A 23,675-nucleotide genomic window follows, 5' to 3' on the forward strand; every position below is an offset into this window, starting at 1 on the left:
AGCTTTACCTACGTTATATACTAAATGGATCAATGATTTTCCTTGCACCCTGACCCTGTGGTACCATAGATGTTCTCTAATTAATTATTAAAGTTTTCTAACAGTCACTCATTGTACATCTCTGGTTTCACTTTCCTTTTATTCCACATTCCCAGAAGAACAGTCACAGGCAATATATAATTAGAAAAATGACATATCCTCATTGCCTATGAGATAATAGATTTCACTGAATAACTGACAACACTGGGTGCACCTCTTCCTCGCCCTGCTCTGTCTCCTTTTCTCTACCCCCAAAGTATCATATAATATTCCCACAGAAGACATAAACTAAGGAGCTTTCATTTGTTATTCCCGCTGCCCTAACAGTCATTTGACATACAGCATCTGGACAAGTTAGACCCGGAGGTAGTCCGAAAGGGTTCACAATTTAGTTTTGCTCACCATACCCCTAAATATCATAAAATGAAGAGAAAGAAGAAAACATGGCTTCATGCTATCAGCAAGATCAGGTATTCCACTAAATATTTCAAACTGACCCAATATACTTCTAAGAGCTAAAGAGACTGCAACAATCCTTTCAAAACATCTGCAACTAAGGTCAAGGTGGAGTTTATTTACCTGGAATGATGCACACAATGCCTATTTAATATGTATTATGGCAACTCAATTCTTAGTTCAACTACATTATATATACATTAAAACAAGAGCAGGATAGCTTTAAAAGTCCACCCTTACTATTTTAAAGGATCATATTATGACTACATAATACTTTGCTTGGAGCTTACGGATAACAACTTTGTCTTACCATGGGTCACGGAATCTACCAAGACATGTAAGTCTGAATAACAACAAAACCATTCTTATCAAAGTTCTCCTTTACAGAAATGTAGATTACAAGGCACCAGTTATAGCAACTGCCTCCTGGGAGGGGATGAGGATGGCTGGGCACAGAGACAGATTATTTTTCACTTAACATTCCTTGATATCTTTAAAACTGTATTTACCATGTACCTATTTAAAAATTTATATTTATAAAAAGTTGTGGAACAAGCACACTACAATTGATACGGTTAGTGCAGTCAATCCAAGAAGTCCAAGAAAGGAAAACATAGAAATCGGTTGCATACCAATGAATGATGGAAACCAATGTATGAAACAAAAGTTGAGCTTATTGCATAATGAGTCATGCATTTTCTCCCCTATTTTCTTAGGTTTAGTGATATTTTCTTTAAGGGGGAACTGTGGAAGTGCCTATACACACTCATTCTTCTACTCTCTCCATATATAGCCATTTATCATTATCTCTCTATTTACACACACACGTATCAAATATAGGACCAGCTTTTAGCAACTGCTCAAGGACATGTGGTAGTATGTGTTTCTGTTGAGGAAAATGACTGTTTGCTGGAAGCCAGGTCTGCCAATGCTAATTCTATGTAGAATTATGAACTGTAATCCTTGAATAATGGCAAATGTATTCTTACAGGTAACCATGTATGCTAGATGCATTTCCCTCAGGAATAATCAATTTTCCATTCTAAATTCAAGGAACACTAAAATAGAATACCCTTTGCAAAGAGACTAAGATGAGTAGAGGATTTGCAGAAACTATTGTGAACTAATGTCTTGAAGGTAAAAAGAAAAAACAAATCACTGTTTTTGCTCATTAAACTGAATTCAGTCATCAATGTACCAATTTGTACAAGTAGGCAACAGGCTAGTTAAACTTACTGTTCTTGGTCCCATCTCTAATGGCATAGTTGAAGAGCAAACACTCTAATGTCATTAGCCCAGCCCCCACAATAAAGTACAACAAACAAAAATAAAGGAGAGACAGTTGTTTGTAAATGTAAAAACAACAAAAATCTTTTTTGTTGTTTTTTTTTTTTTTTGCAAAGAATTAACGCAGTCTTTTCCATGCTTCATTTACTTACTATCTAGTTACATATTAGGAAAGTCTAGATCATTATACAGCAGGAAGAATTAAGTACAGATTTTCTCTTGCCTAAGCAAAAGAGGTGAAGTTCTTTTGGCATGGAGAGTTAAAAGCTTTTAGACGTGGAAGACGCCAATGTTTGCAACCCATGCTTAAGAATATAATAAAAATCTTTCCAAACAATCATTACGGATCCATGATGTATTCCACACAATAGAGAAACTACATGTTCAAAATTTTACCTCTAAATAAATCAGAAAATTCACAGAACCAAGAAAATGGGGGAAAGAATGAGACAGAATTCTAGCCTACAACAACCACAGGGTTTTCTCTCTTTCCAAATGTTTCCAAGAACAGTTTCCAAGGCTTGCTCTCCCCTCTACTGCTCCACAGTGTAAAACTACTGGAAAGAGTTACTTCCACAAATCATCATCACTGTATAAACTATCTATTATGTAATGGCACAGTAGTTATGATTCTTTCAATCTTTATCATTAGATACACACTCAAGTATTTGTAGGTGAAAAGATACAATAGTGGGTGGGCTTTATCATAATACTTTTATCTGCCATACATTAAAAAAAAAAGATTTGGGGGAACCTGGCAGGCTTAGTAGGGCATGCAAGTCTTGGTCTCGGGGTTTTGAGTTTGAGCCCCCCGTCAGGTGTAGAGATTACTTCGAAATAAAATCTTAAAAAAAAAAAGATTTTAAAAAACAGAGGAAACAAGAGAGGGACAACGCTGTTGTCTTAAAGCAACCATCACAAAGGACCTTCAGGGTAAAGCCTTTTAGAATGCAGTGGATGCCAAGAAAAATCTCACTCCCTATAAAATTACTAAGGGAATGAAGATACTCAAAACAAAGAAGTCTAGGAGAAATTTTCAATTTGCATCAATAAATTAGAATTGCTAAGTAAAATTTCTTTCCATAGCTTTGAAAATGCACACATATTAGGATAGAGCCACACTTATCCAGATGACCACTTAAGAGCAGTGGAGATATGATTCAGCACCAATGTTTTATCTTCACTGCTGTTTGTTAACAACAAAGCATCTTTAGCCATGCCGTCTGGTAGTATCTTAGTCATAAAGCACTTCGAATTGAGAGAGGCAAGAAAGACGTCCAGAGAGAACAAGGATACTATTTCTATTAATACCAACTACAGCTAACAGCTATCTCTAGTGAGTTTTTATTCTATCCAAGATAATGTGTAAAGCTTTTTGGATGAATAGCCTTATTTAATCTAACTAGCAACAATCTATAATGTAAGTATTATTAACTTCCCATTTCAAAAGCCCAGAGAGGTTATTTGCCCCAAATCACTAGCATTTAGTAGAAATGGAATTTACAATTGCAAACTCCAAAGACCAAGTTCTTAATCTGAAGCATAAACTGCCTCAACTCATCATGGCTTTACCTAGTAGGTTCTTTATTTTAAATTAAAATTTTCATATAAACATATAAAAGATGTTTATCCTCAAATATCAACTGTTCATTGATTTAGTCTCCATGATATCTGTGTTCCATGTCTCCTTAATTTAATATAATCATTTTATCATCTTAATAAACATCTATGTATCCTGATCTGAGTTACCATATAATGCTATCAAACAATGGAGAAAAATTACCTTGACCAGAAGTTCACAACACAAGGAAGTTACAGACATTCAACGGAGCTTTACATGTAGTGACAGAAACAAAGAAAGTACTTTGGGCCACAACTCTACATTCTCTATAATACCCTTGAGGAATTAGAAGACTTCATGTTAGAAAATATTGAATTGGTCTTATATTTAAAAGCCAATTGACATAGCCATGGAAGGACCACTGGCACCTGGAATATAGCATTGGAAGGCAGCAAAGTGCCCAAGAGGAAGAAAACAAACAAACAAACAAACAAAAAACAAAAATAACCACTAGCCTCAAAATACTCCTTATAAATCTCAGTCTGACCCAGACTTGACATCCTATAAGAGTGATTCTGATGTTCTTCATGTGGTCATAAAATACAAAGAGAGCATAGTAGAAAAGGCAAAGAAACCAATGGTATAAAAGCAATGAAGGCAATTCAGTGTTTCTTGTCTCTCCACCAAGTTCCACAAAATCACATGGCAAAAAGCCTCCTGTCATATGACAACAATAAGGAGAACAGATTCAAACTGGAAAGAGACAATCTATGGCATTCACCCACCTCCCTTATGCCTCGGTCACTGGATGGTTACCTTTAGTAAGACAGATCATGCGAAAAATTTTTTTCTAAAAAGGAGAAATTCAGTGATGATAAAAAGCCTATACAACATCAAAGCTAAAGTAAAGCTTTGACCTAAGCAAGAACACACATGCAAGATGGACAAATAGAGATATAATCAAGAACTGAGCAGAAAGGCTCAACTACAGAGGCTGCCCGGTATTTTCCACTTTTTTGGAGTAATAACTAAAAACTATTTTACAGTCAGTAGAGCCTGAGACCTATAACACAGCAGAAACTATTATTATTTTTGTCTCAGTTAAAGGACAGTGGGTAAGAGCAGCCCTTTTATTAATGGCAAAGAAGTGTAGATACACACATAAGCAACACTACCATAAAGCAGAGATTTTTGTTTTAACAAAATCCATATTTATGTGATTATATTTCCTATGGTTGAGAGCAGCTATAATTAATGGATTTCCCTCCTTCTCTTAATGCAGCCATTTGTCAATTCAAATACAGAATGTCCAATCAATTTTGATGTATTTAGTAAGCAATTTGTCAAATGGTGCTATAATCCGGTTAATATATTAATTCTTGTCATGGAGAGAGTTCTGACAACTACAGTTGACCTTTAAACAAAGCAGGGGCTAGGGGTGCCAAACTCCCCACAGTCAAAAATCCACATATAACTTTTGACTCTCCCAAAACTTACTGCTAATTGCCTACTATTGACCGGAAGTCATACCAATAAACAATAAAGTAAGCTAGAAAAAAGAAAATGTTCTTAAGAAAATAATAAGGAAGAAAAAATAAATTTACAGTACTGCTATAAAAAAAAATTCACATATAAGTAGACCCATGCAGTTCAAACCCATGTTGTTCAACGGTCAACCGTAAGTGGTTTTCCATAACTGGTTTGGAAAGAAAAATCTGTACTGGGTCTCACAGGTTATTCTTGGGAGATAACACCTCTATGTCCCAATATCTGAGAGCATGCCATAGCACATCACTTAATAGGAAAACTACTTTGCCGGAATAAAGATACCTGGGTTCCCTGGACAATGTGGCTGAAAACTTGTAATCAGCTGGGTTTCTCTCAATCCCTGTGTGTCTCATATGTTTTTAGTAAAGTTAGCAAGCCAATACATGTGACACTAAACACAAAATAAGTAGGCTTCTAAGAGAGGAACAAGGCTTTACTAAGGAAATGCATGCATCTTAAACTTAAAAAGTACTTCTATAAACATTTTCCCCTATTCTAAAATTTTCTGCATATGAATTGCTAAGGAAGTAGTCTCAATCTTTTATTTTCCCTACCCCAACATTCTTCAGGCAAGAACTCACCAGTACTTAACACACACAGTGTACTAAGGCCACACAGTTAGTTACTGGTAGTCAAGCTTCACTTTACACGGTGTGAAGCTCTGAACGTGACAGTTTTTTTGCTTTGTAAATATATTTCATCTGCTAATTACTATGCTATCTCCATCTTTTTCCAGGTCTATCTATGTACTAGAAGCCAGAGATAGAACAACTAGATGTGCAAGGATTTCTGGTCCAGGGTCCAAGTTCATATCACAGAAGAAATCTGGACTATAGTAACCAAGAAAGGGTCAAATCCTTTCTCAAACTTTTCACCTGGGAGATTTAACCACTACCAGTTTGGGCAGAGCAGAGGACTAGAAGACAGGTTTTTAATATGTCTCAGATAACTTCCAGAGCACCTGGGTATATTTGGCAAATAGTTTCCAAATATGATAGCTCTCTCCATGCACTACATCCAAATCTCTATATTTCTCTATCAGAAAATACAAGAGTAGAGATGAAGGCAAACCCCTTCTAGAGAACAAAACTGAAAAATATGGCAACAATTTTTTTTGAATTACAAGAAAAAAAAGGAAAACTACACTTATCTTCCAGACATTAGAATCCCCTTAACCCATTTATGAACCATAAAAGAGCAAAGAAAAAAAAAATGCCAAAGTGACTTGGCACAAGGCTGTGTATTTTAAAACCTAAAATGTGTATTGGTCCTCCAGACTACCAGACGTCCCATTGTTTCATGTGTCTGCTGAGAAAGGTGCCCTATGTGTCAGAAAAGCACACTGAATATTTTTCAATGACCCAGGGGGCAAAGGTCACTTATTATAAATGGATAATGAGACCTAATGCAGTGCTCTGGGTATGGACAAAGAAAGGGTCTATCCATAGCCCCTGGTGGATTGGTCATTCAAGCTTTTATTTCCTCTCCACACTTAATGGAGTCAAACAATTGACAGAAATTCTATAGAGAAGACTGAAACTGAGAGAAACAACTGTATTCTAACTCTGATAGACAGACACAAATAGCAACCCTGAAATGGCGCCAGAACTCCTGTTACCACTAACATAGCAGACAGCTGTAGCATTCCCCCTAAATTCCCATTTAGTCATTTGTTAGCAATTAACCTTACTGATGGAAGTGATGGCACATCAAACCACAAGCTCCTGCCAATATCAACCCATTACATTATCGCAGGTAAGCAGACACAGATCATTCTGCTCTAGCTCCTTCGTTTTGAAGAAAAGGGCAAACAAATATCCCCATGCCCTCCACCCTATATTCCCACTAATCAACCGACAAAATGAACATTCAGGGATATCAGGGTCTGAATAGTGTCAATGAAAAGGAATGTATACTCTAACCTGTACCTGAAAAAAGGAAGTCATAAAACAACCTAACGAACACTAAGATACTAGTATCACTTACAATTCTGTAAAATAAGGACATTTAAAAATACAAAACAAGGGGGCCATCTGGGTGGCTCAGTCAGTTAAGCATCCGACTTCAGCTCAGGTCATGATCTCACAGCTTGTGAGTTCAAGCCCCGTGTTGGGCTCTGTGCTGACAGCTCAGAGCCTGGAACCTGCTTGGGATTCTGTGTCTCCCTCTCTCTCTGCCCCTCTCCACTCATGCTGTGTCTCTCTTCTTCAAAAATAAATAAACATTAAAAAAAATTAACAACAAAGAATAAAAATACAAAACAGCCCTTTAAAAAAAACTTTCCTTTTGTTTCGTTTCAAATTTAAGGACAATTAAGACAGGAAAGTGGACTGACATGTAAACTATTTTTTTCCCCAAATGGTAAATGCTCAAACAAATGACAGGAATGCTAAGGTTCACTTCAGAATGGAGTATATAGGTCATTACATCGTAACAAACAGGGCTTCTGGTTGAAACATCTCGACAATAAATCAGCAGTGACAGAAAAACCAAAGGAACTATTCCATAAATGTGAAGCTCTACATAAAGATATGGGTATCAATAAGAAGTATATCTCCCAGAGACACAAAGAGAAAGAAGAAGGAAAAAGGGTAATCTAATCTAAACTATTCAATCCATAATTTATCAAGTTTGCAGATTGCTGATGGCAGTTTCCTTTAACTATTCAACATCTTTACATTGAAGAAAAGGTATTTAATTTCATAGTGTTACCCAAGTTATACAACATATATGGCCAAATTTGGGGTCAATATATATTAAACTTGAGGTCTCTTGAAGAAAAACACTCATCTCACTAAAATTATCTATGGAAGGACATGTCAAGTTGATAAAATTAAGTATAAATAAGAGAAATCATCGAATACAATTCAGTCTGAAGTGGTTTCTTAACTACCTCAGATATTCAGACCTGGATAGAGCAGTATGACACACCCAAGGACCAACAATAGACTATAAATACTCTTTAAATAAGTCCTACATTACAAGTTTCCTCTACAAGAGAAAAACATTTCTTTCTTCCCCTTCCACCCTACCCACTCTTGGGCAAATATTTATTATGGACAATGCAAGGAAATATTGTTGAGTACCTCCATCATACTTGGTACATACCACAGAAGCAATGCAATCCAGGATGTTAAGTTAAATCCAATGTCACATTCAAAAGAGAGTAGCTCAGAAAAGCACTGCATATTTAATTGCTTTTCCGAGGCACTGACAATGACCATAGGAGATAAGACCAGTGATTTTTTTTCCTTTTTGTATCAATATGTTCAAAATATATCACCACTGTATTGTAAAACCAATAAAACAATAGGATAGTAAAATTCTAAAATAACTTCATTCTGAAGTCAAAAGTATGACTTTATATTACAAGGGAAAATATTTGCTATTTCTATTCTCATGGTTATAGCTGGTAGGACAGCAGTACAAAATCTGTTGGGAATCAGATCTCTAGATTCTAATCTTAAATACACTGTTGACTTGTGATTTTTATACTTTTATATGTAACATAAATCTCAATACTATTTTCAGGTACTAGCTCCTTCATTATATATAAAGACTAAAATAAAAGTGCTACTGAAGTGTAAGAGATTAGTAAAGCAATAACATGTTTTGAAACCATACATACCAAGAGAGAGCCTAGCTATTCAAAAGAAACTCAGAACTTAGTTCTCTTTAGTATAATAAAAAACTAAGATTTCTGTCAAAGCAACACTATTCCTTGAAACTAATGCTCCAGTTGGAGCTTTTAGAGTGATTTTTAGAGTGAATACCACCTTCTTACATGTCGTACTGTCTAGAGAATCACAATGCAACCTTATTGCTTCTTTCTACACTCTTGCTGGGATAAGATTATTTCATAGAAAGTGTACCTGCATTACCAATTACATCCAAAAAAACCCCCACAAAAAAAAAAAAACAAAGAAACAAAACAAAACAAAACTCAGAAGGGAGCTGCAACCTGTAAACACACATGGAACTTTTGGGGTTATTTCTAAAAGCCTACTGAACATTACCACAGGTACCAATACAGAAGCCACAATGCAATCACCAATTCTCTTTCCTACTCTAGACAACATAGTTCAGTTAATGTTGCAATGAATGGCATAAGCTATTGCCCAAGCCAGTCATCCTTTCCTCCTCATTTTTCTTCAATCACCTCACATAGTTCTAAATCCTAGAGATTTAACCTCCTCAGCCACTTCTCTCCAGCCCCACTAATAACTAACTTCTTTCTTCTTTGAACTTTTGTACCAATTAATTCATGCTATCAACATAGCACTTATCACAATGTGCTATAGTCACTCACATATATCTTTCTTATTTGTGTTTATGTTAGAGGCAAAAAGTAAAAAGAGTCAGAAGTAAAAGTGCAGAAGTGGTGTAATGCAAGATAATAATTAAGATAATACACAGGTTTCAAGCAACTGAAGCTTAAAAAATAATTATGATCATACATTACCACTACTGGCCACATAAGAGAGACTTGATTTTCATTATCTCCTAAAATAACTAAATTAGGCCTAAGCAAAAGGCAATTTGGAACCCTCCATAATAAAGCTTAAGAATAGGCATAGAAAGAATCACATTTATTACAAGTAATATGAATGCATCCTAGGAGTAAAGAACAATCCACCACTTAACAACATGAAACTGAAAATGCCCAGCATCTTATCAAAAATCATTAGGGATATAAAGAAGCAAGAAAACACACCCCAGACCTAGGAGAACAATCAATCAATAGAAAAACCTCCAAGAAACACCATAGTGGTAAAAGGAAATAGAACCCTGGGATTCTAGAAGAGCTATTATAAAACAAATGTTCCATATGTTCAAACACATACATGATGAGGAAAGAAATGAAAGATATAAAAAAGATCCAAATGGGACTGCCAGTGAGGAAAAATATGACACCTGAAATCTTAAAAATATGTTGAATGAAATTAACAGCAGATTAGGCCAAGTAGAGTAGAAGACCTAATGTATTTAAATATGTAGAGGGGCACCTGGGTAGCTCAGTCAGTTGAATGTCCAACTCTTCATTTTGGCTCAGGTCATGATCTCACGGTTTGTGAGATCAAGCCCTGTGTTGGGCTCTGCACTGGTGGTGTGGAGCCTGCTTGGGATTCTCTCTCACTCTCTCTCTGCCTTTCCCCCTGCCAGCATGCATGTACATACTCTCTCAAAATAAACTTTTTAAAAGAGGTAGAATACTATACGAAATCAGAGAGAAAAAGAAAGAATTTTTAAAAATGAAAAAAATTTAGTAAGCTGGGAAAATATCAGGTGGTCAACATACATATAACTGGAGTCACAAAAGGAGAGAAGGGAAGTGACAGAAAAAAATATTTGAACACATAATTCCATAAAAGTGTTCAAATTTCACAAAAACTATAAATTCACAAATCCAAGAATCTCATAAACCCCAAGCAGAAGAAAACCACCCCATGACATCATAGTTTAATTGATTTTTCCTGTTTTTTTCTATATTTTCTATTTCTTCTACTGTTTTTGTTTTCTATTTCACTGATTTCCATTCTGATCTTCATCATGTTCTTTCTTTTGCCTCAATTTATTCTACTTTTTCTAGTTTCTGAATGTGGAAGCTGAGGCCATTGCTTTCAGAACTTTCTCTTTCATAACATTAGGCATTATTTAGTCCTATAAATTTGCTCTTGAAAACTGAGGTAGTGCCACCCCATGCATTTTTTTCTATTTTTCTTTAAAGTGTTTATTTTGAAATGATTATAGATTCATGAGAAGCTGCAAAATAATATAGAGTAGTCTTCTGTATAGCCTTCACCTGGTTTCAAAACCAGTAAATTGCTATTGGTACAATCCACAGACCTTATGCAGATTTCATGAGTTTTGTATATTCAGTTTTACATACACTCATTTTGTGTAAGGGCATGTATATGTTTGTGTAGAGTTCTATCAAATTCTGCCATGTGTTAATTTGTGTGACCTCTACTACAATCAAGATACAGAACTATGCCATCACTACAAAGATCGACCTAACCCTTTACAGCCATGTTCAATATCTTCCCTTCTATTTTGTCTCTAAGGCCTGGTCAACACAAATCTGTTATTCATTTCTAGAATTCTGTCATTTTGAGAATGTTATATAAATGAATTCTTTTTTTTCTCTTGGTGCTTTTAAGATCTGTAGTAAGCAAACTTCTGAGACTGGCTTTCTCACTTGGCATAATGTCCTCGAGATTCAGCCAATTTGTTGCATATATTTACACTTCAATCCACTTTTTTTTTTCTTGAATAGTATTCTAAGATATGGATCTTTTCTGCTGTAATTTTCATTCAGTTTAAAATAATTTCTAATTTCCCTTTTGATTTCCTCTTTGAACCATGTATTATTTCGATGTTGTTTAGTTTCCAAATATTTCTGGATTTTCCAGAGATCTGTTATTCATTTCTTATTTAATTCTATTGTGATCAGAGAATATATACTTTGTATGACTTGAAAGTTTTTCAAGTTATTGAGACTTGTTTAATGGCTCAGAATATGGTCTATCCTGGTCATTGCTGTGCACTTGAAAAGAATGTGTATCATACTTTGTTGGATGAAGTATTTCATGTAGTTTGATATTAATGTAGTAACTCAGGGTTTCAAGTATGTTTCTCCTAAGCAGAATATAGTTGGGGCTTATTTTTTTATCCAATTTTAAAAACTGATTTTTTATTACAACATTTAGACCATTTATACCTCATATAAGTACTGATATGCTTAAGGTTACATCATCATGCTTATCTATTTTTATTTCCTTTATTTCCTTTTATTTTCTTTCTTGGTGTAGGTTGCTTTTGGTTTCATTATATACATCACATGCATTTCATTATATACATTATATAAATTTAATTATATACATCAAAGTTTGCTTTCAAGTGATATTATACCACTCAAATATGCTATAAAAGCCTTAGAATAGCTCCATTTCCCACACTCCTGGCCTCAATGCTACTGTTGTCATACATTTACACACACACACACACACACACACACGCACACACAAAGACTACAATACATTATGTGTGTGTGTATTTTAAAGACTACAATACATTGATACTATTTTGGGGTTAACAGTAAATTTTAAAGAGACATAAATCATTACCCCAAAACCCTGCATATTTTGTGTTTTAACCACATTCAGTGTTCTTCACTCCTTTCCATCTAGTATCATTCTTCTTCTGCAACTTCCTTTAACATTCCATACAGAACATATCTATGGCTGATCATTTTTTGAATTTTTTGTATATCTGAAAAATGTTTATTTTGCCTTCCTTTTGAAGGATCTTTTTGGGGAAGGGGGACAGAATTCTAGGTTAACAGTTGCTTCCTTTCAGTACTTAAATCTGCCATTCTTATCATTTTTGTCTAGGTATGTAACATCTTTTTTTTTTCTTCAGCTGCTTTTAGACTTTTCTCTTTCTAAATGATTTTGAGCAATTTGATTATAATGTACTTTTTGGTATGGTTTTCTTCAAGATTCTTGTGCTTGAGATTTATTGACCTTCTCAGATCTGTGAATTTATAATTTATATCAGATCTGGACATTTTTTGATTATTTCTCTTGTCATACAACCCCTCCTTCAGGGACTCTGCTTTCAAGTGCAGGTTATCCTACAGCTCAGTGAAACTGTTTAAAATACTGTTTTTACTGTGTTTCATTGTGGACAATTTGTCTTGGTCTATCTTCAAGTTCACTAGTATTTTCTTCCATGATTTCTAATTTATCTTCAATCTTATCCAGTACAACTTTCACATGTAGGCTTTCTTATCTAGAACTTTGATTTGAGTCTTTAAAATTTCCCATGTCTCTGCTTAACTTTTCAAACATATGGAACACAGTTGCAATCACTCTTTTAGAGTCACTATTCCTGACCCTGTGTGAGCTGTAGGCACTGTGCCCTCTGGGACTCTCTGGTGGTTGTTTCCTTGGCTTCTGGTGGTTTCCTACAACCACCAGTACTGTGTAGAATACTAGAGAAGGACCCTCTGCAGATGTTCAGAGTTCACATTCTGTGCAGATCCATTCTCTCTGATGGCTTAATACAGAAAATTCTAGTTAGGAGTTAGCAAACAGTAAATAGGTAGTGCTTTGTGGGTCATTATTACTCAACTCTCTGGTTATAATTTTTAGGTGGCCAGAGACAACATATAAATGAAATGGTATGGCTGTTACAGGTAAACTTTATTCATGATAATAGCTCATAATACTTTGCTGGTAGATGCTCTTCCTTGGTCTTACTGGACTCTCAGCTCTGTGTCCTCCCTCTGTATTTCACATGGATCCCCCCCCCCCCCCCCCCCCCCGCCCACTGCAGCACAGCCCAGAAACTCTTTCAAGGCAACAAATGGAGGCAGTTGTAAGGCTTGCGTCGTTTGTTTCCCATCTCTCAGGAACCACTGTCTTTCTCTTTTTAAAATGTTTATTCACTTTTTGAGAGACAGAGTGTGAGCAGAGCAGGGGCAGAGAGAGAAGGAGACACAGAATCTGAAACAGGCTCCAGGCTCTGAGCTGTTAGCACAGAGCCCAATGTGGGGCTCAAACTCACAAACTGTGAGATCATGACCTGAGCCGAAGTTGGACACTTAACCGACTGAGCCACCCAGGCACCCCAGGAACCACTGTCTTTCAATACCTGGTATTCAGTAACTTGAAAACAGTTGTTTTATATATTCTGTTTTTTGTTGTTGTTTCAGGAAGAATGGTACAACCCAAATGGAACTTTGAGAAATACCCAATAAAAACATTATTTTCACACACGTAAAATTTTAAATCCAATTGAAACATATATATCTAAAGTATATATTATATGTTTTAACCATTTTCTGTGTTTCTCATTCCTTTCCATATGGTCAAAAGTTCTCTCCACCTTTCCTATAATGCTTGTAAAGGTAGAGGAAAACAATCATATCCCAAATAAAACAAAGAGAGGTTCTATGGATCCCAGTTACCTTTCTATTGTGTATCAAGGCTATGTTTCTGTTGAATGATCTCCTGTTCCCATTTAACCAGGAAAATTCAATAAGCTTACGGAGGAACTTCTCATATACCCATGGATTATCTCAGAAAGAAGTTCAAAGTCTGACCTCCCCCCAATAAAGCTAGTTAATGTCAGCAACTTAAAAATACTGCTGCTGCCAAATTACCTGAAAGAAAAGGAGGAAACATTATTTTTCCCCTAAATAAAACTTTCCCAAATCAACTCAATAAGTCCTATCTTTAATTTATAATTTGGGAAGCACTGAAGCAGACTAAAGAAAAAGCTATTGTCTATTTTGGGGTCATATTCAAAGCAAGATGATATTTGTTAGTCTCTTCTAATGCTTATCTTTGTTTTTGGCAAAGTAATGCACTGAAATAAAGTGCTTATTTCAGAAAAGGTAACTACAGTATGCAATTTTTTTGAAGGGAGAAAATTTTTTTTGTGTTAACACAAAAATTACTAATTTCCTCTGCTATAATCTTTTTATAAACTGTTCCCAAGATTTCTTATGACCAAAGCAAAACATTTTTTTCATATTAGATTCTTGACTTTTACCTTTACTGAGCCATACTGCAAGATTAGATTACCAACGTTACATTCATTTTACACATTTAAATTAATCAATGTACTCAAACAATTTGAATTTGCTGATATTTGACTTCTGTTTTACTTACTCAAAATGGTAATTTCCTATGGTTCAACCTAATAACAAAGAAGACATCTCCACCTCTGTAGAGTAAGGAGCATTCTGGTATGATTCAATTTCTGATAGACCAAAATACCTCAATTTTGCATCATTCCCATTCAATTAATACAGGTGGGAAATGTGACTACAGTTAAGAACACAACATTTGGAGTTTTTGCTTCCTTCAGTTCAATGTTAGGTGAGAAGTCTTTAGTGTTTCAGGCAAGTTTCTCTTCTCCTCCCCCATCAGTCACCCTTTTGCCACATATGCAGAACTTTGTTTATCAACTAGCAGTGTACTTATTATGATTACAGGGCTGGAAGGGGAGTGGGGATTCCTTGCTAAACATCCTGCTCTCCTACTCTCTTCTCCCTGAGACAAAGTCTCTTTCCCATTTCCATTTACATCATACTTTGTCTACTATTATTATAATTTCCGGAGTTTGTACAAGTCTGCTTCACTTGATTCACAGATCCAAATACAACAAAGAAAATGCGTGTAACATCTGAGACGTTTGCAGTAGAGTTTTCCTCCAAATAGTTGTATCTGAAAATACTTTGAGTAATATATTTATCAATTTTTCAAGTTGGCAAATAAGAGGTAATTTCCAATATGGTTAGGTAAAACAAAAGCTTCCCAGCATCAGGTATGGTATCCTTGTGTTTTAAAAGGTCACAACATCTTCTCAAATGGTTTCAGTAAGAGGAATTGGAGAGAAAGCAAGAGGGTAATAAGAATGTCTTCTTAATGAGGCTCTAACTTGCATAAAGGAGCCAACAGATGGGCAGGTAAAGACATCCTCTCTAAACTGGCTCCAGCATTGCTTTTCCAATTGTTATTTCAGGCTTTTATTCCTCTGACGCCGATGTCCATCTTTTGCATATTTAATTACTTCAGTCCTGTAATACATGGGCATGTCCAAGGACTCTCAATCAAACAGACTTTCTTTGTGTAAGAAAACAGGACTTTAAAATCAGGCTAATTCTGTGTCCCTACCATCAATGTAAAGAAGTAGTATAATAATTATTACAAAAATACTTATCTCCTAGGTGTTTTTATACCCTATTAAATTATATCTACAGTGACATTTCACAAAATCAGAGAAAACAAATTAATTATATTCACCATTTGGAAAACAGATATTACAACATGGCCAGTACTGCATAGTCAGAATAGGTATTTCATTATTAACTCTCTGAAGTCTATTATTTGGAATTCAGTACTTTTGAGACAAGAAACAAAGATAAAGAGTGGTGCTTAAACTGTTTTACAGTTTTTACAGAACTTCAGCATCCCTTCATTGACCATAATAACACCTTTATTAAGAGCAAGTGTTGTTATTAATATTTTACACTTATCAAATTATTGAGAGGTGGTTTGGTACTGGAACTCGGGCCTTTTTATCCTTGGCCTAAGCTAGTCCATCTGGAATGGTCTAACATGAAATGCATTTATATTACATATTTTAACTAGAAACTGTAGAATCATCAGTGACTACTTTCTTACAAATTATCTCTAATTCTTTTCTATTCCAACGCTGCAACATCTCACAGGTTTGTCCTGTCTTCTCTGTAATACAGACATAATTAAAGCCATCTCACCTTGCTCCAGGGTCACCGAGCCTCCACACCCCTCCCCTCCTCTGAACCTCCCATTACAACACTGCCAGAGCGATCTTTCTAAAATGCAGTTCTGATGGTGTCATTCCAACGCGTGAAAACATTTGGTGGTTTGCTACTGCCTATAGTGGTAGTTCTTAAACTGTGCACCTGAGGATCTCTGTAACTCGAAGAATTAGACAAAGGTGTTTACAGCTGTTAAAATCAAGTAATGTCAATCAGCTTAATTTGCCAGGACACAAAAATCAAGGGACAGAGCTGCATTTGGTTTATGCCCCTATCTTTGTCTTATATATCTGGGACTTGTTACTATTTGTCTATGGAACACAATAAATAACAAAATATCAGAATAACAAAACAAAGAAAACCATTATTAATTCTGAGTCAACTCTTCTTAATTCAACACTATTTTCACCACTGTTGAGAGGCAGGGAGAAAATGTTCTCCTGATTTTCATGTGATATTATACAAATTACATTTTTTTTCCCAATTCAAATGATAAAAATTAAATACATGCTTCAATAACCTAGAACCTAACAACTTTTATATCTTCTGCTTCTTGAACCTGAAAATGACTTACCACACACCCCTGTGAGGGCTTTAGCAACTAAAGTCATTGCCCTCACAGTTCACTAATATACCCATCTCATTTTATTTTACTTCTTTATTAAATGCCTGTCTCCTGCATTAGTGAAGCAACATATTCTTCATGTTAAATCACAAGTGCCTGACACACAGAAGTCACTCAGTAAATACATGCTGGAAGAATCAGTGAGTTCAATTTTATAAGAGAGCAAGGCTGCCAACTATTTGTTACAATTATGGAGTTTCAGAAATTTCAAGGAAAGTCAGTAAATTTTCTGTTTCCAGTGTAATATGTAACACATTATAAACATAAAATAAAATAGTTTTAGAACTATTTTACTTCATGCTGCATAAAACAGCCAGGCAAGATAGTAAGTTCAATACAACAAAACTCCATTAAAAGCATGTCAATGTTGATTCTTTAGGAAGTTTCTTAAAAATACAGTGCTCATAGCCATCAAGTGAAATTAAGGATCCAGTCAATTCTAAAAAATTAAGTTATAATTGTAAAGAATTTTTAATTCTATGAACATAAACTGGATAATAAATACTAAACTGTCTTTCTATGTCTCCCCTGCAAAAAACGCTGTTTCCAGTTCATTGTACATTTTTCCCTTACGCGAAAAAAGACCGTGGATCAATCTCTATAAATGTTAGGGCTTAGATATGAAAGTAAACAAATAAATACCCCATGGAGTTGCAATCATTGCTTCATCGTTCCAAGTAAAATCCTACAAAAGGAAAAACCTGCTGATACTTTCACGGTGAGAAGTGCTTTTTTTTTCATGTCAGAAACAGATACCAAGTTTTATGAAGTTTATTATATCCTAGTATCTTAATTAAAAAAATAAAAACTCTGGAGACCATCAGATATACCCCCCATGACCTTATATAATTGCAGGAGTATATCTCATGGCCAAGTAATATGAATAGAGGCATACTTAATGTGTGCTAAAGCTTATGGTTTACTTTTATATTAAATTTCTTATTTGCCTCAATCTGATTGTTTACAGCCTATGGGCCAGTGGTCATATGCATGGCTGCATTAAAAGTCAGCATTTTAAGATGAAATCTCAAAATACTGTATGGAAAATAAAAAACAATGAGAACTACTTACGGCCAGCAAGCAGGAACTGATAATACTGGACTGCATCGGCAGCGAGGAGCAGAGGGTGGTTCGCATTAAATGGTGGTTGCAATTCATTCCATTGAGGAGTTCTAAGGAAACAGCAGAAGAATATTAATATTTAAGCTTAATAGATGGGATGTAAATCACCATCACTGTCACCACTTATAGACACTGATATAAACTCACACTATCTTTGCAATCATTAAAATGAACTTGTTGGAGTGCTGAAACCTGAAATACAAGGCCATCTGCTTAAAAAGAATAAAAAGGTGGCAGGGAGTCATACAGTTAAGTAGAGCTGATATTAGTTTAATGGCAGAAGACCTACTAACAGCATAGACAAGACATTCAAAGCACTGGACAGAGAGGGAGTGTAGAATTCAAATGTCAAAACTAAGTAGTTCTAATTTTACTTCATTTTGGACAACTGTTAGAGCTCACTATTCAGAATATGTGTATATTTTAAGATAAAATAAAGCAGGTAAAGTGGTTTTTAAAAAACACCATGCAGTTAAATTAATGGTTGACTTATTACAGACTTAATTAGTATTTGAGTTCCAAAATAAGCCACTTATTTCAACGATAGTGCAGTAATTTTAATTAGATCTGCCTGCTCCTAAATAGCTTGATAAATAAGATATTGATCAGATCAATCTAGTCCAGTAAAGTAGTAGTAAGAATGCTGGAGCCTCCCAAAATCAATATAAGAATATTTTAAATGTCAAAAGGAGAGGCTTATTTTCAGATCCATTTTTGTCTGTTTCCTTCCGTACCTGTCAGGACAAATTTTTTTCTGCCTCTTCTGTACCACTGTACACTAAATTGAACAGGTATTATTCTAGATTTTATTTCTCCCTCTTTAATACTTGCTTATAAAGATTCTAATGATCACGTACTTTTTAGAAGGACTCTGACTCTTAATAAACATTTCTACAGTGCTTAGCCATTATATCCTGGGGAATCACTTTAAAAGGAAACCTTCCAATCTATTTATATTAGTTTCCAGTCCCCTTAATGGCTGTTCCAATGTACTGTCTATTTTCAGTGAACATGAGAATGGAAACAGAGGAAGCATAAAGCTCTATCTGTGAGACAGAAAACAACCCAAGTCCTAGAAAACATAACACAAAGATGCAAGGACAAAGTAATTCAAAAGGTGGCATACAGTAAAGACAACTGAAAGCATATGATCACACAAAAATTTGTATGTGAATGTTCTTAGCAGCATAATTCATGACAACTAAAAAGCAGAAATGTCATCAACTGATGGATAGACAAAATGTTTAAACAAATGGATACAAAATGTGGTATACCCATGCAGTGGACTATTATTTGGCCATAAAGAGGAATGACACATGTTACAACATGGATGGACCTTGAAAACATTATGCTAAATGAATAAAGCCAAATGTAAAAGGTCACAGTTTGTATGATTCCATTTATATGGAATGTCCATAGTGGGGAAATCCAAAGAGAAAGTAAATTGTGATTGTCTAGAGCTGAAGGGTTGGGGGAAAGTGGGGAGTGACTGCTAATGGGTACAGAGTTTCTTTTTGGAGGTGATGAAAATTGATTGTGGTGATGGGTACACTACTGTAGGGAAACCTACTGAAAATTCAGTTTAAATGGATTGTATGTACATTATATCTCAAAAAAGGAATTACCGATAAATGCAACAGCAGAGATGGATCAAAATAATTTTGCTGGGTGAAAAGCAGTAAGACAAAAAAGAGTACACACACTATGATTCCATTTATATAAAATTCTAGAAATTATAAACTAATCTCTAGTTGCAGAGAGCGGTGATTGCCTGGGGTTCAGTGGGTGAGGTAGGGATAAAGAGGGGCAGGAGGGAAAGACAACAAAGAGGCAAAAGAAAACATTTGGGGGCAATGGATATTTTATAATGTTAATTATGGTGCCAGTTTCACAGACGTATACATATGTCAACTTTATCAAACTGTACATTTTTAATATTTTATACTTCAATAAAGCCACTAAAACAATGGAAGGAGGTACTAACCTAACCAGAGTCCAGCTGGCTCGAGGTGATGTCATCACTTCCAGTGGGGTGTCATCACTAATCTTGGGGGCAGTGCTGAGTGGTCGTGGCTCCATCATGTGCTCCACTAAGGTCCCATAGCAGCTAATAATGTAGAGAGATTCAACGACAACTTGTTTGGACTGATCTATAAACAGAAAAAGGGAACCTGGTTGTGTGATAATGGCATAGAAGTAGCACAGCATAAATTTTATAAGTTACTGACCTTTCAGAGGCTGAAAGAGACCTTTCTGAGGCTGTTGAGAGAAAATACAGCAGGAAATTTTTTACATGGTGCCTGCTCCCTGCCTAAAGGTTGCCTCTTGGAAGTAGATGCTAATGAATATGAGAATCTCTGTGCTATCAAAATATTTTTAAATCTTAAGCAATTAATTTCAAGAATGTTGAAAATATACCAAAATTCTAATACAGTGAAACAATATTTCAGTTTTTTGTATTTGTCTGCAATGTAATTTGTTCCACATTACAAAAAATGAATGACATCAGGTGGGACAGGGAAGGACTGACTGGAAAGGAACATTGTATGGACTAAGATTTAGTTACAAGGGATGTACTAACTCAACTGCATGAGAAGCTCTCTGTATGCCTAAATTAGCCTAACTTCTCCTCTACTTTCTCTCAGAAAACTTTGTCTTTTAAATCTGGATTAAAATCAACAAATGAAAAACATGCAAGTCCTCCCCCTCCCCCCAAATCCTCTTTCTTCTTTCCTCTCCATGGGATCACTGGCCCCTATAGTAAATGAAGACCACTCATACTTTAAGGTCAGGTGCTGAATATGGATTTAATCAAATGACTTTATAAGGAGTACACATGTCCTCACGACCAAAACAGGTTTAGTCCTCTATCTTGGGTTTTACAGTAAACCTAGGAGCATATAAAATCACTCATGAATGCTGGGTGGGTCACCTTATCTCCATGCCAGAGGAATCAATTACAGCTGATTTGAGAAAATGGCTAACGACCAGTCAGTCAGACATAAAGGAGTAGTAAGTTAAAAGGGTAATTAGAACAGAAGGGAGAAGCATTTGAAATCGAGTTTCACGGAGGGTTTTAACTAGTAACAAAAAGTCATTTTGATAGCATCATTAAAACTAAGGAGGTAACAAAAAAATAAAGATGGGATAAGAAAATGGAAGGCCTGCATACTTTACTGTATCCTTTCCCACTTAGGCAAGAAACCTGCTGTGCCTGAGATCCTATTTCCAAGGAAAGGGTCACAGAAAGGCGATAACAAGGGAGAGGGCTGATGTCTGACTGCCAGTATTAAGTGTAAAGCAGAGCCATTTTGCCAAGAACAATACAGCCTGTGGAACACGGCAGAAAAGTGCCTCGCTAACAACTCAGTTTCTGACCTACTTTAATAGTGCTAAAATAATAAAGACAAAGTCTTAACACTCAACATTAAATACCTGTTCCATGAATGCAGGCACTCTTCTACACAAGAAGGAATAATACACTAAAACTATAATTATATAAATTTTAGGTACTGATCTTGGTGACTGAAGTAGGGATAAAAAAAAAACTATATAAATTCAAAGAAGCAATGGTTACTGTAAAAGAGGACTCCTATTTCTGAGTGGGAGACTGTTTTTATCTTAATTTATAACACGACAAAGTTGTCGGTAGTTTTTGGTTTGTTTTTTAAAGTCAAGACTGAGCTTTAGAAAACCTGGGTTCAAACTCTGATACTATCACCTCCTAACTGGTGCCTTCAGCTAAGACATTTAAACTCGCTGATCTCAAGCTCTTTGTCTCTAAAACAGGGATAACAAGGGTTTTCCTTTCCACACCTCGGAGGCAATGTAATGAAATTAGCTTGTCAAAAATGTAATGGAAAAAAAATGTATAATGGTATGGAATTAACAATGTTGAAGACACTGGTAGACTGTGGCCAACAAAACAAAATACAAACATTCAGATGGGCTAAAAGTTTATTTCACGTTTATAGTGAGAGGATAGCCTTTCTCCTCCATGAGGCTTGAGTAGTTGAGGATGGATATGCTAACTGAATGGAAAATGGATTTAGAGAATACTGGGTCCAAGATTATTCAAGGAGAACCACTATGAATTTTACTAAAGGCAAATTTAAGCATCAGTAAACTACATACCTTTTTCCCTTTTCAGACCTGCATTATTTGCAAACCACGATCTGGACGTCCCAAACATTGCAGCCACGCAAAATTCTCCGCCCATTGATTTACTGGGTGAAATTTGTGGAGGTGGTTTAACTTTGCTTAAAAAATAAAATTATAGTAAGAAAATTACCATGATGGAATCACAGACCTCAAGACAGTGACATATTTTCTTCAAAATTCTACCCTAAGTATTCAAACCCTTCAATGTGGACATGCATTTCGCCTTAAGTAATAATTGGCAGCGTGAGATTGCGTTCTGCAGTAAAAGTAAAATTAGTTCAAAATTCCAGAGTATTATGAGAATAGTAACTTATAAAAATGATAAAAATTAACTCCTTGACTTATGTGCTGGTGAAATCCAACTCATTTCTTTTCAGATGAATGACATTTGTCTGGAGATTTTAAAGAACAACAGAATCAACATAAACATCTCACAATAATAAAATAGTTTATCATTTCATTTTGATATATAAGATGTGGGATTGACACATCATGTGTGGAAATAACGAGATGATACAGTTGAAAGCACACACCATGTGTGAAAATAACGAGATGATACAGAATGAAACCCTGCAAATGGTCTCAGCCACAATGCTATGCACAGTGAGACAATGAATGGGAAGATCCAGTGCTCTAGGGCAATATTCACTGATCTGCCTATTTGTTGTTTATTTTTTCTTCAAGGGTCTGTGAAAATGATGTGTCTGTTTTTGTTCTGTCCTTCACATATTTGAGGACACATTAAGTAACTGATGTAACTACCATAAAAAAGTACTTGCTTTCTTGTTTTCTCCAATTTAGCTTTCATACCATCAACTTCTAATATCAACCTTTCATCTTCTGTGACTCTTTTGGCTTGGCAAAGACTTCCTCAAAACTCACTGACAATCCTGCTGACCACCTCAGATAAACAATGGTAAGGTTTTCTCTAATTCATACACCAGAAAATAGCCTTGCTGCATATTGGTCAAGATCACAGCCCAGCTGGGACACCAGAGCTCTGATGTTCCTACTCTGCTAGTCAGTCTCCAATGTCAAATAACATTATTTCTACCTTCTTTTGTTCACTATCCTCTATCTCTTTATCTTTTAATAAAGTATGATTAGGTAGAGAAAGATTGGGTTTTGGAGTCAGGAAGAAACCTGGATACTGCCACTTATTAGCTGGGTGATTTTGGTTAAGGTATTTAACTTCTTAGAGTTCAGACTACTAATATGTAAAATACAAATAGTAATGCCTACATCATACGGTTATTTTAAGCGTTTTTTTTTTTTATTGTATTTGTTCTCTAAGTATGTTCCCTGGCTAGTAGTACCACCTGAGAACTTCTTAGGTATGCAAATATTCATCAAGCCACACCCCAACTCTGAGGGTGGGGCTAATAATCTGTGCATTTTTTTTTTTTTAATAATCTTTTTTTTTTTTTTTTTTTTTAAACAAGCCCTCCAGGAGATTCCAGTGCACGTTCAGGTTTAAGAACTGCTATATTAGGAAAAGTACATAAAGCAATCAGGGCAGTGCCTTCCCATATTATGGTACTCAACAAGCCCTTCCCATA

The 23,675-nt window shown here is 35.5% G+C and overlaps 1 protein-coding gene across 10 annotated transcripts in view; it reads right to left on the minus strand.

Annotated features, from left to right (window-relative positions):
• BCAS3 (BCAS3 microtubule associated cell migration factor) overlaps positions 1-23,675 on the minus strand; it is a 611,080-nt gene that overhangs the window by 278,402 nt on the left and 309,003 nt on the right. For all 10 annotated transcript variants that reach the window (XM_049637825.1, XM_049637821.1, XM_049637826.1 and 7 more), the window contains 3 exons: positions 22,090-22,214; positions 19,940-20,105; positions 17,905-18,005 (listed from right to left, as the gene is read on the minus strand). In XM_049637825.1, the coding sequence (XP_049493782.1) occupies positions 17,905-18,005; positions 19,940-20,105; positions 22,090-22,214 (392 nt within the window). The remainder of the gene's footprint in view (positions 1-17,904; positions 18,006-19,939; positions 20,106-22,089; positions 22,215-23,675) is intronic.

The sequence above is a fragment of the Panthera uncia genome, chromosome E1 (assembly GCF_023721935.1).
Source record: "Panthera uncia isolate 11264 chromosome E1, Puncia_PCG_1.0, whole genome shotgun sequence".
NCBI classification, from domain to species: Eukaryota; Metazoa; Chordata; class Mammalia; order Carnivora; family Felidae; genus Panthera; species Panthera uncia.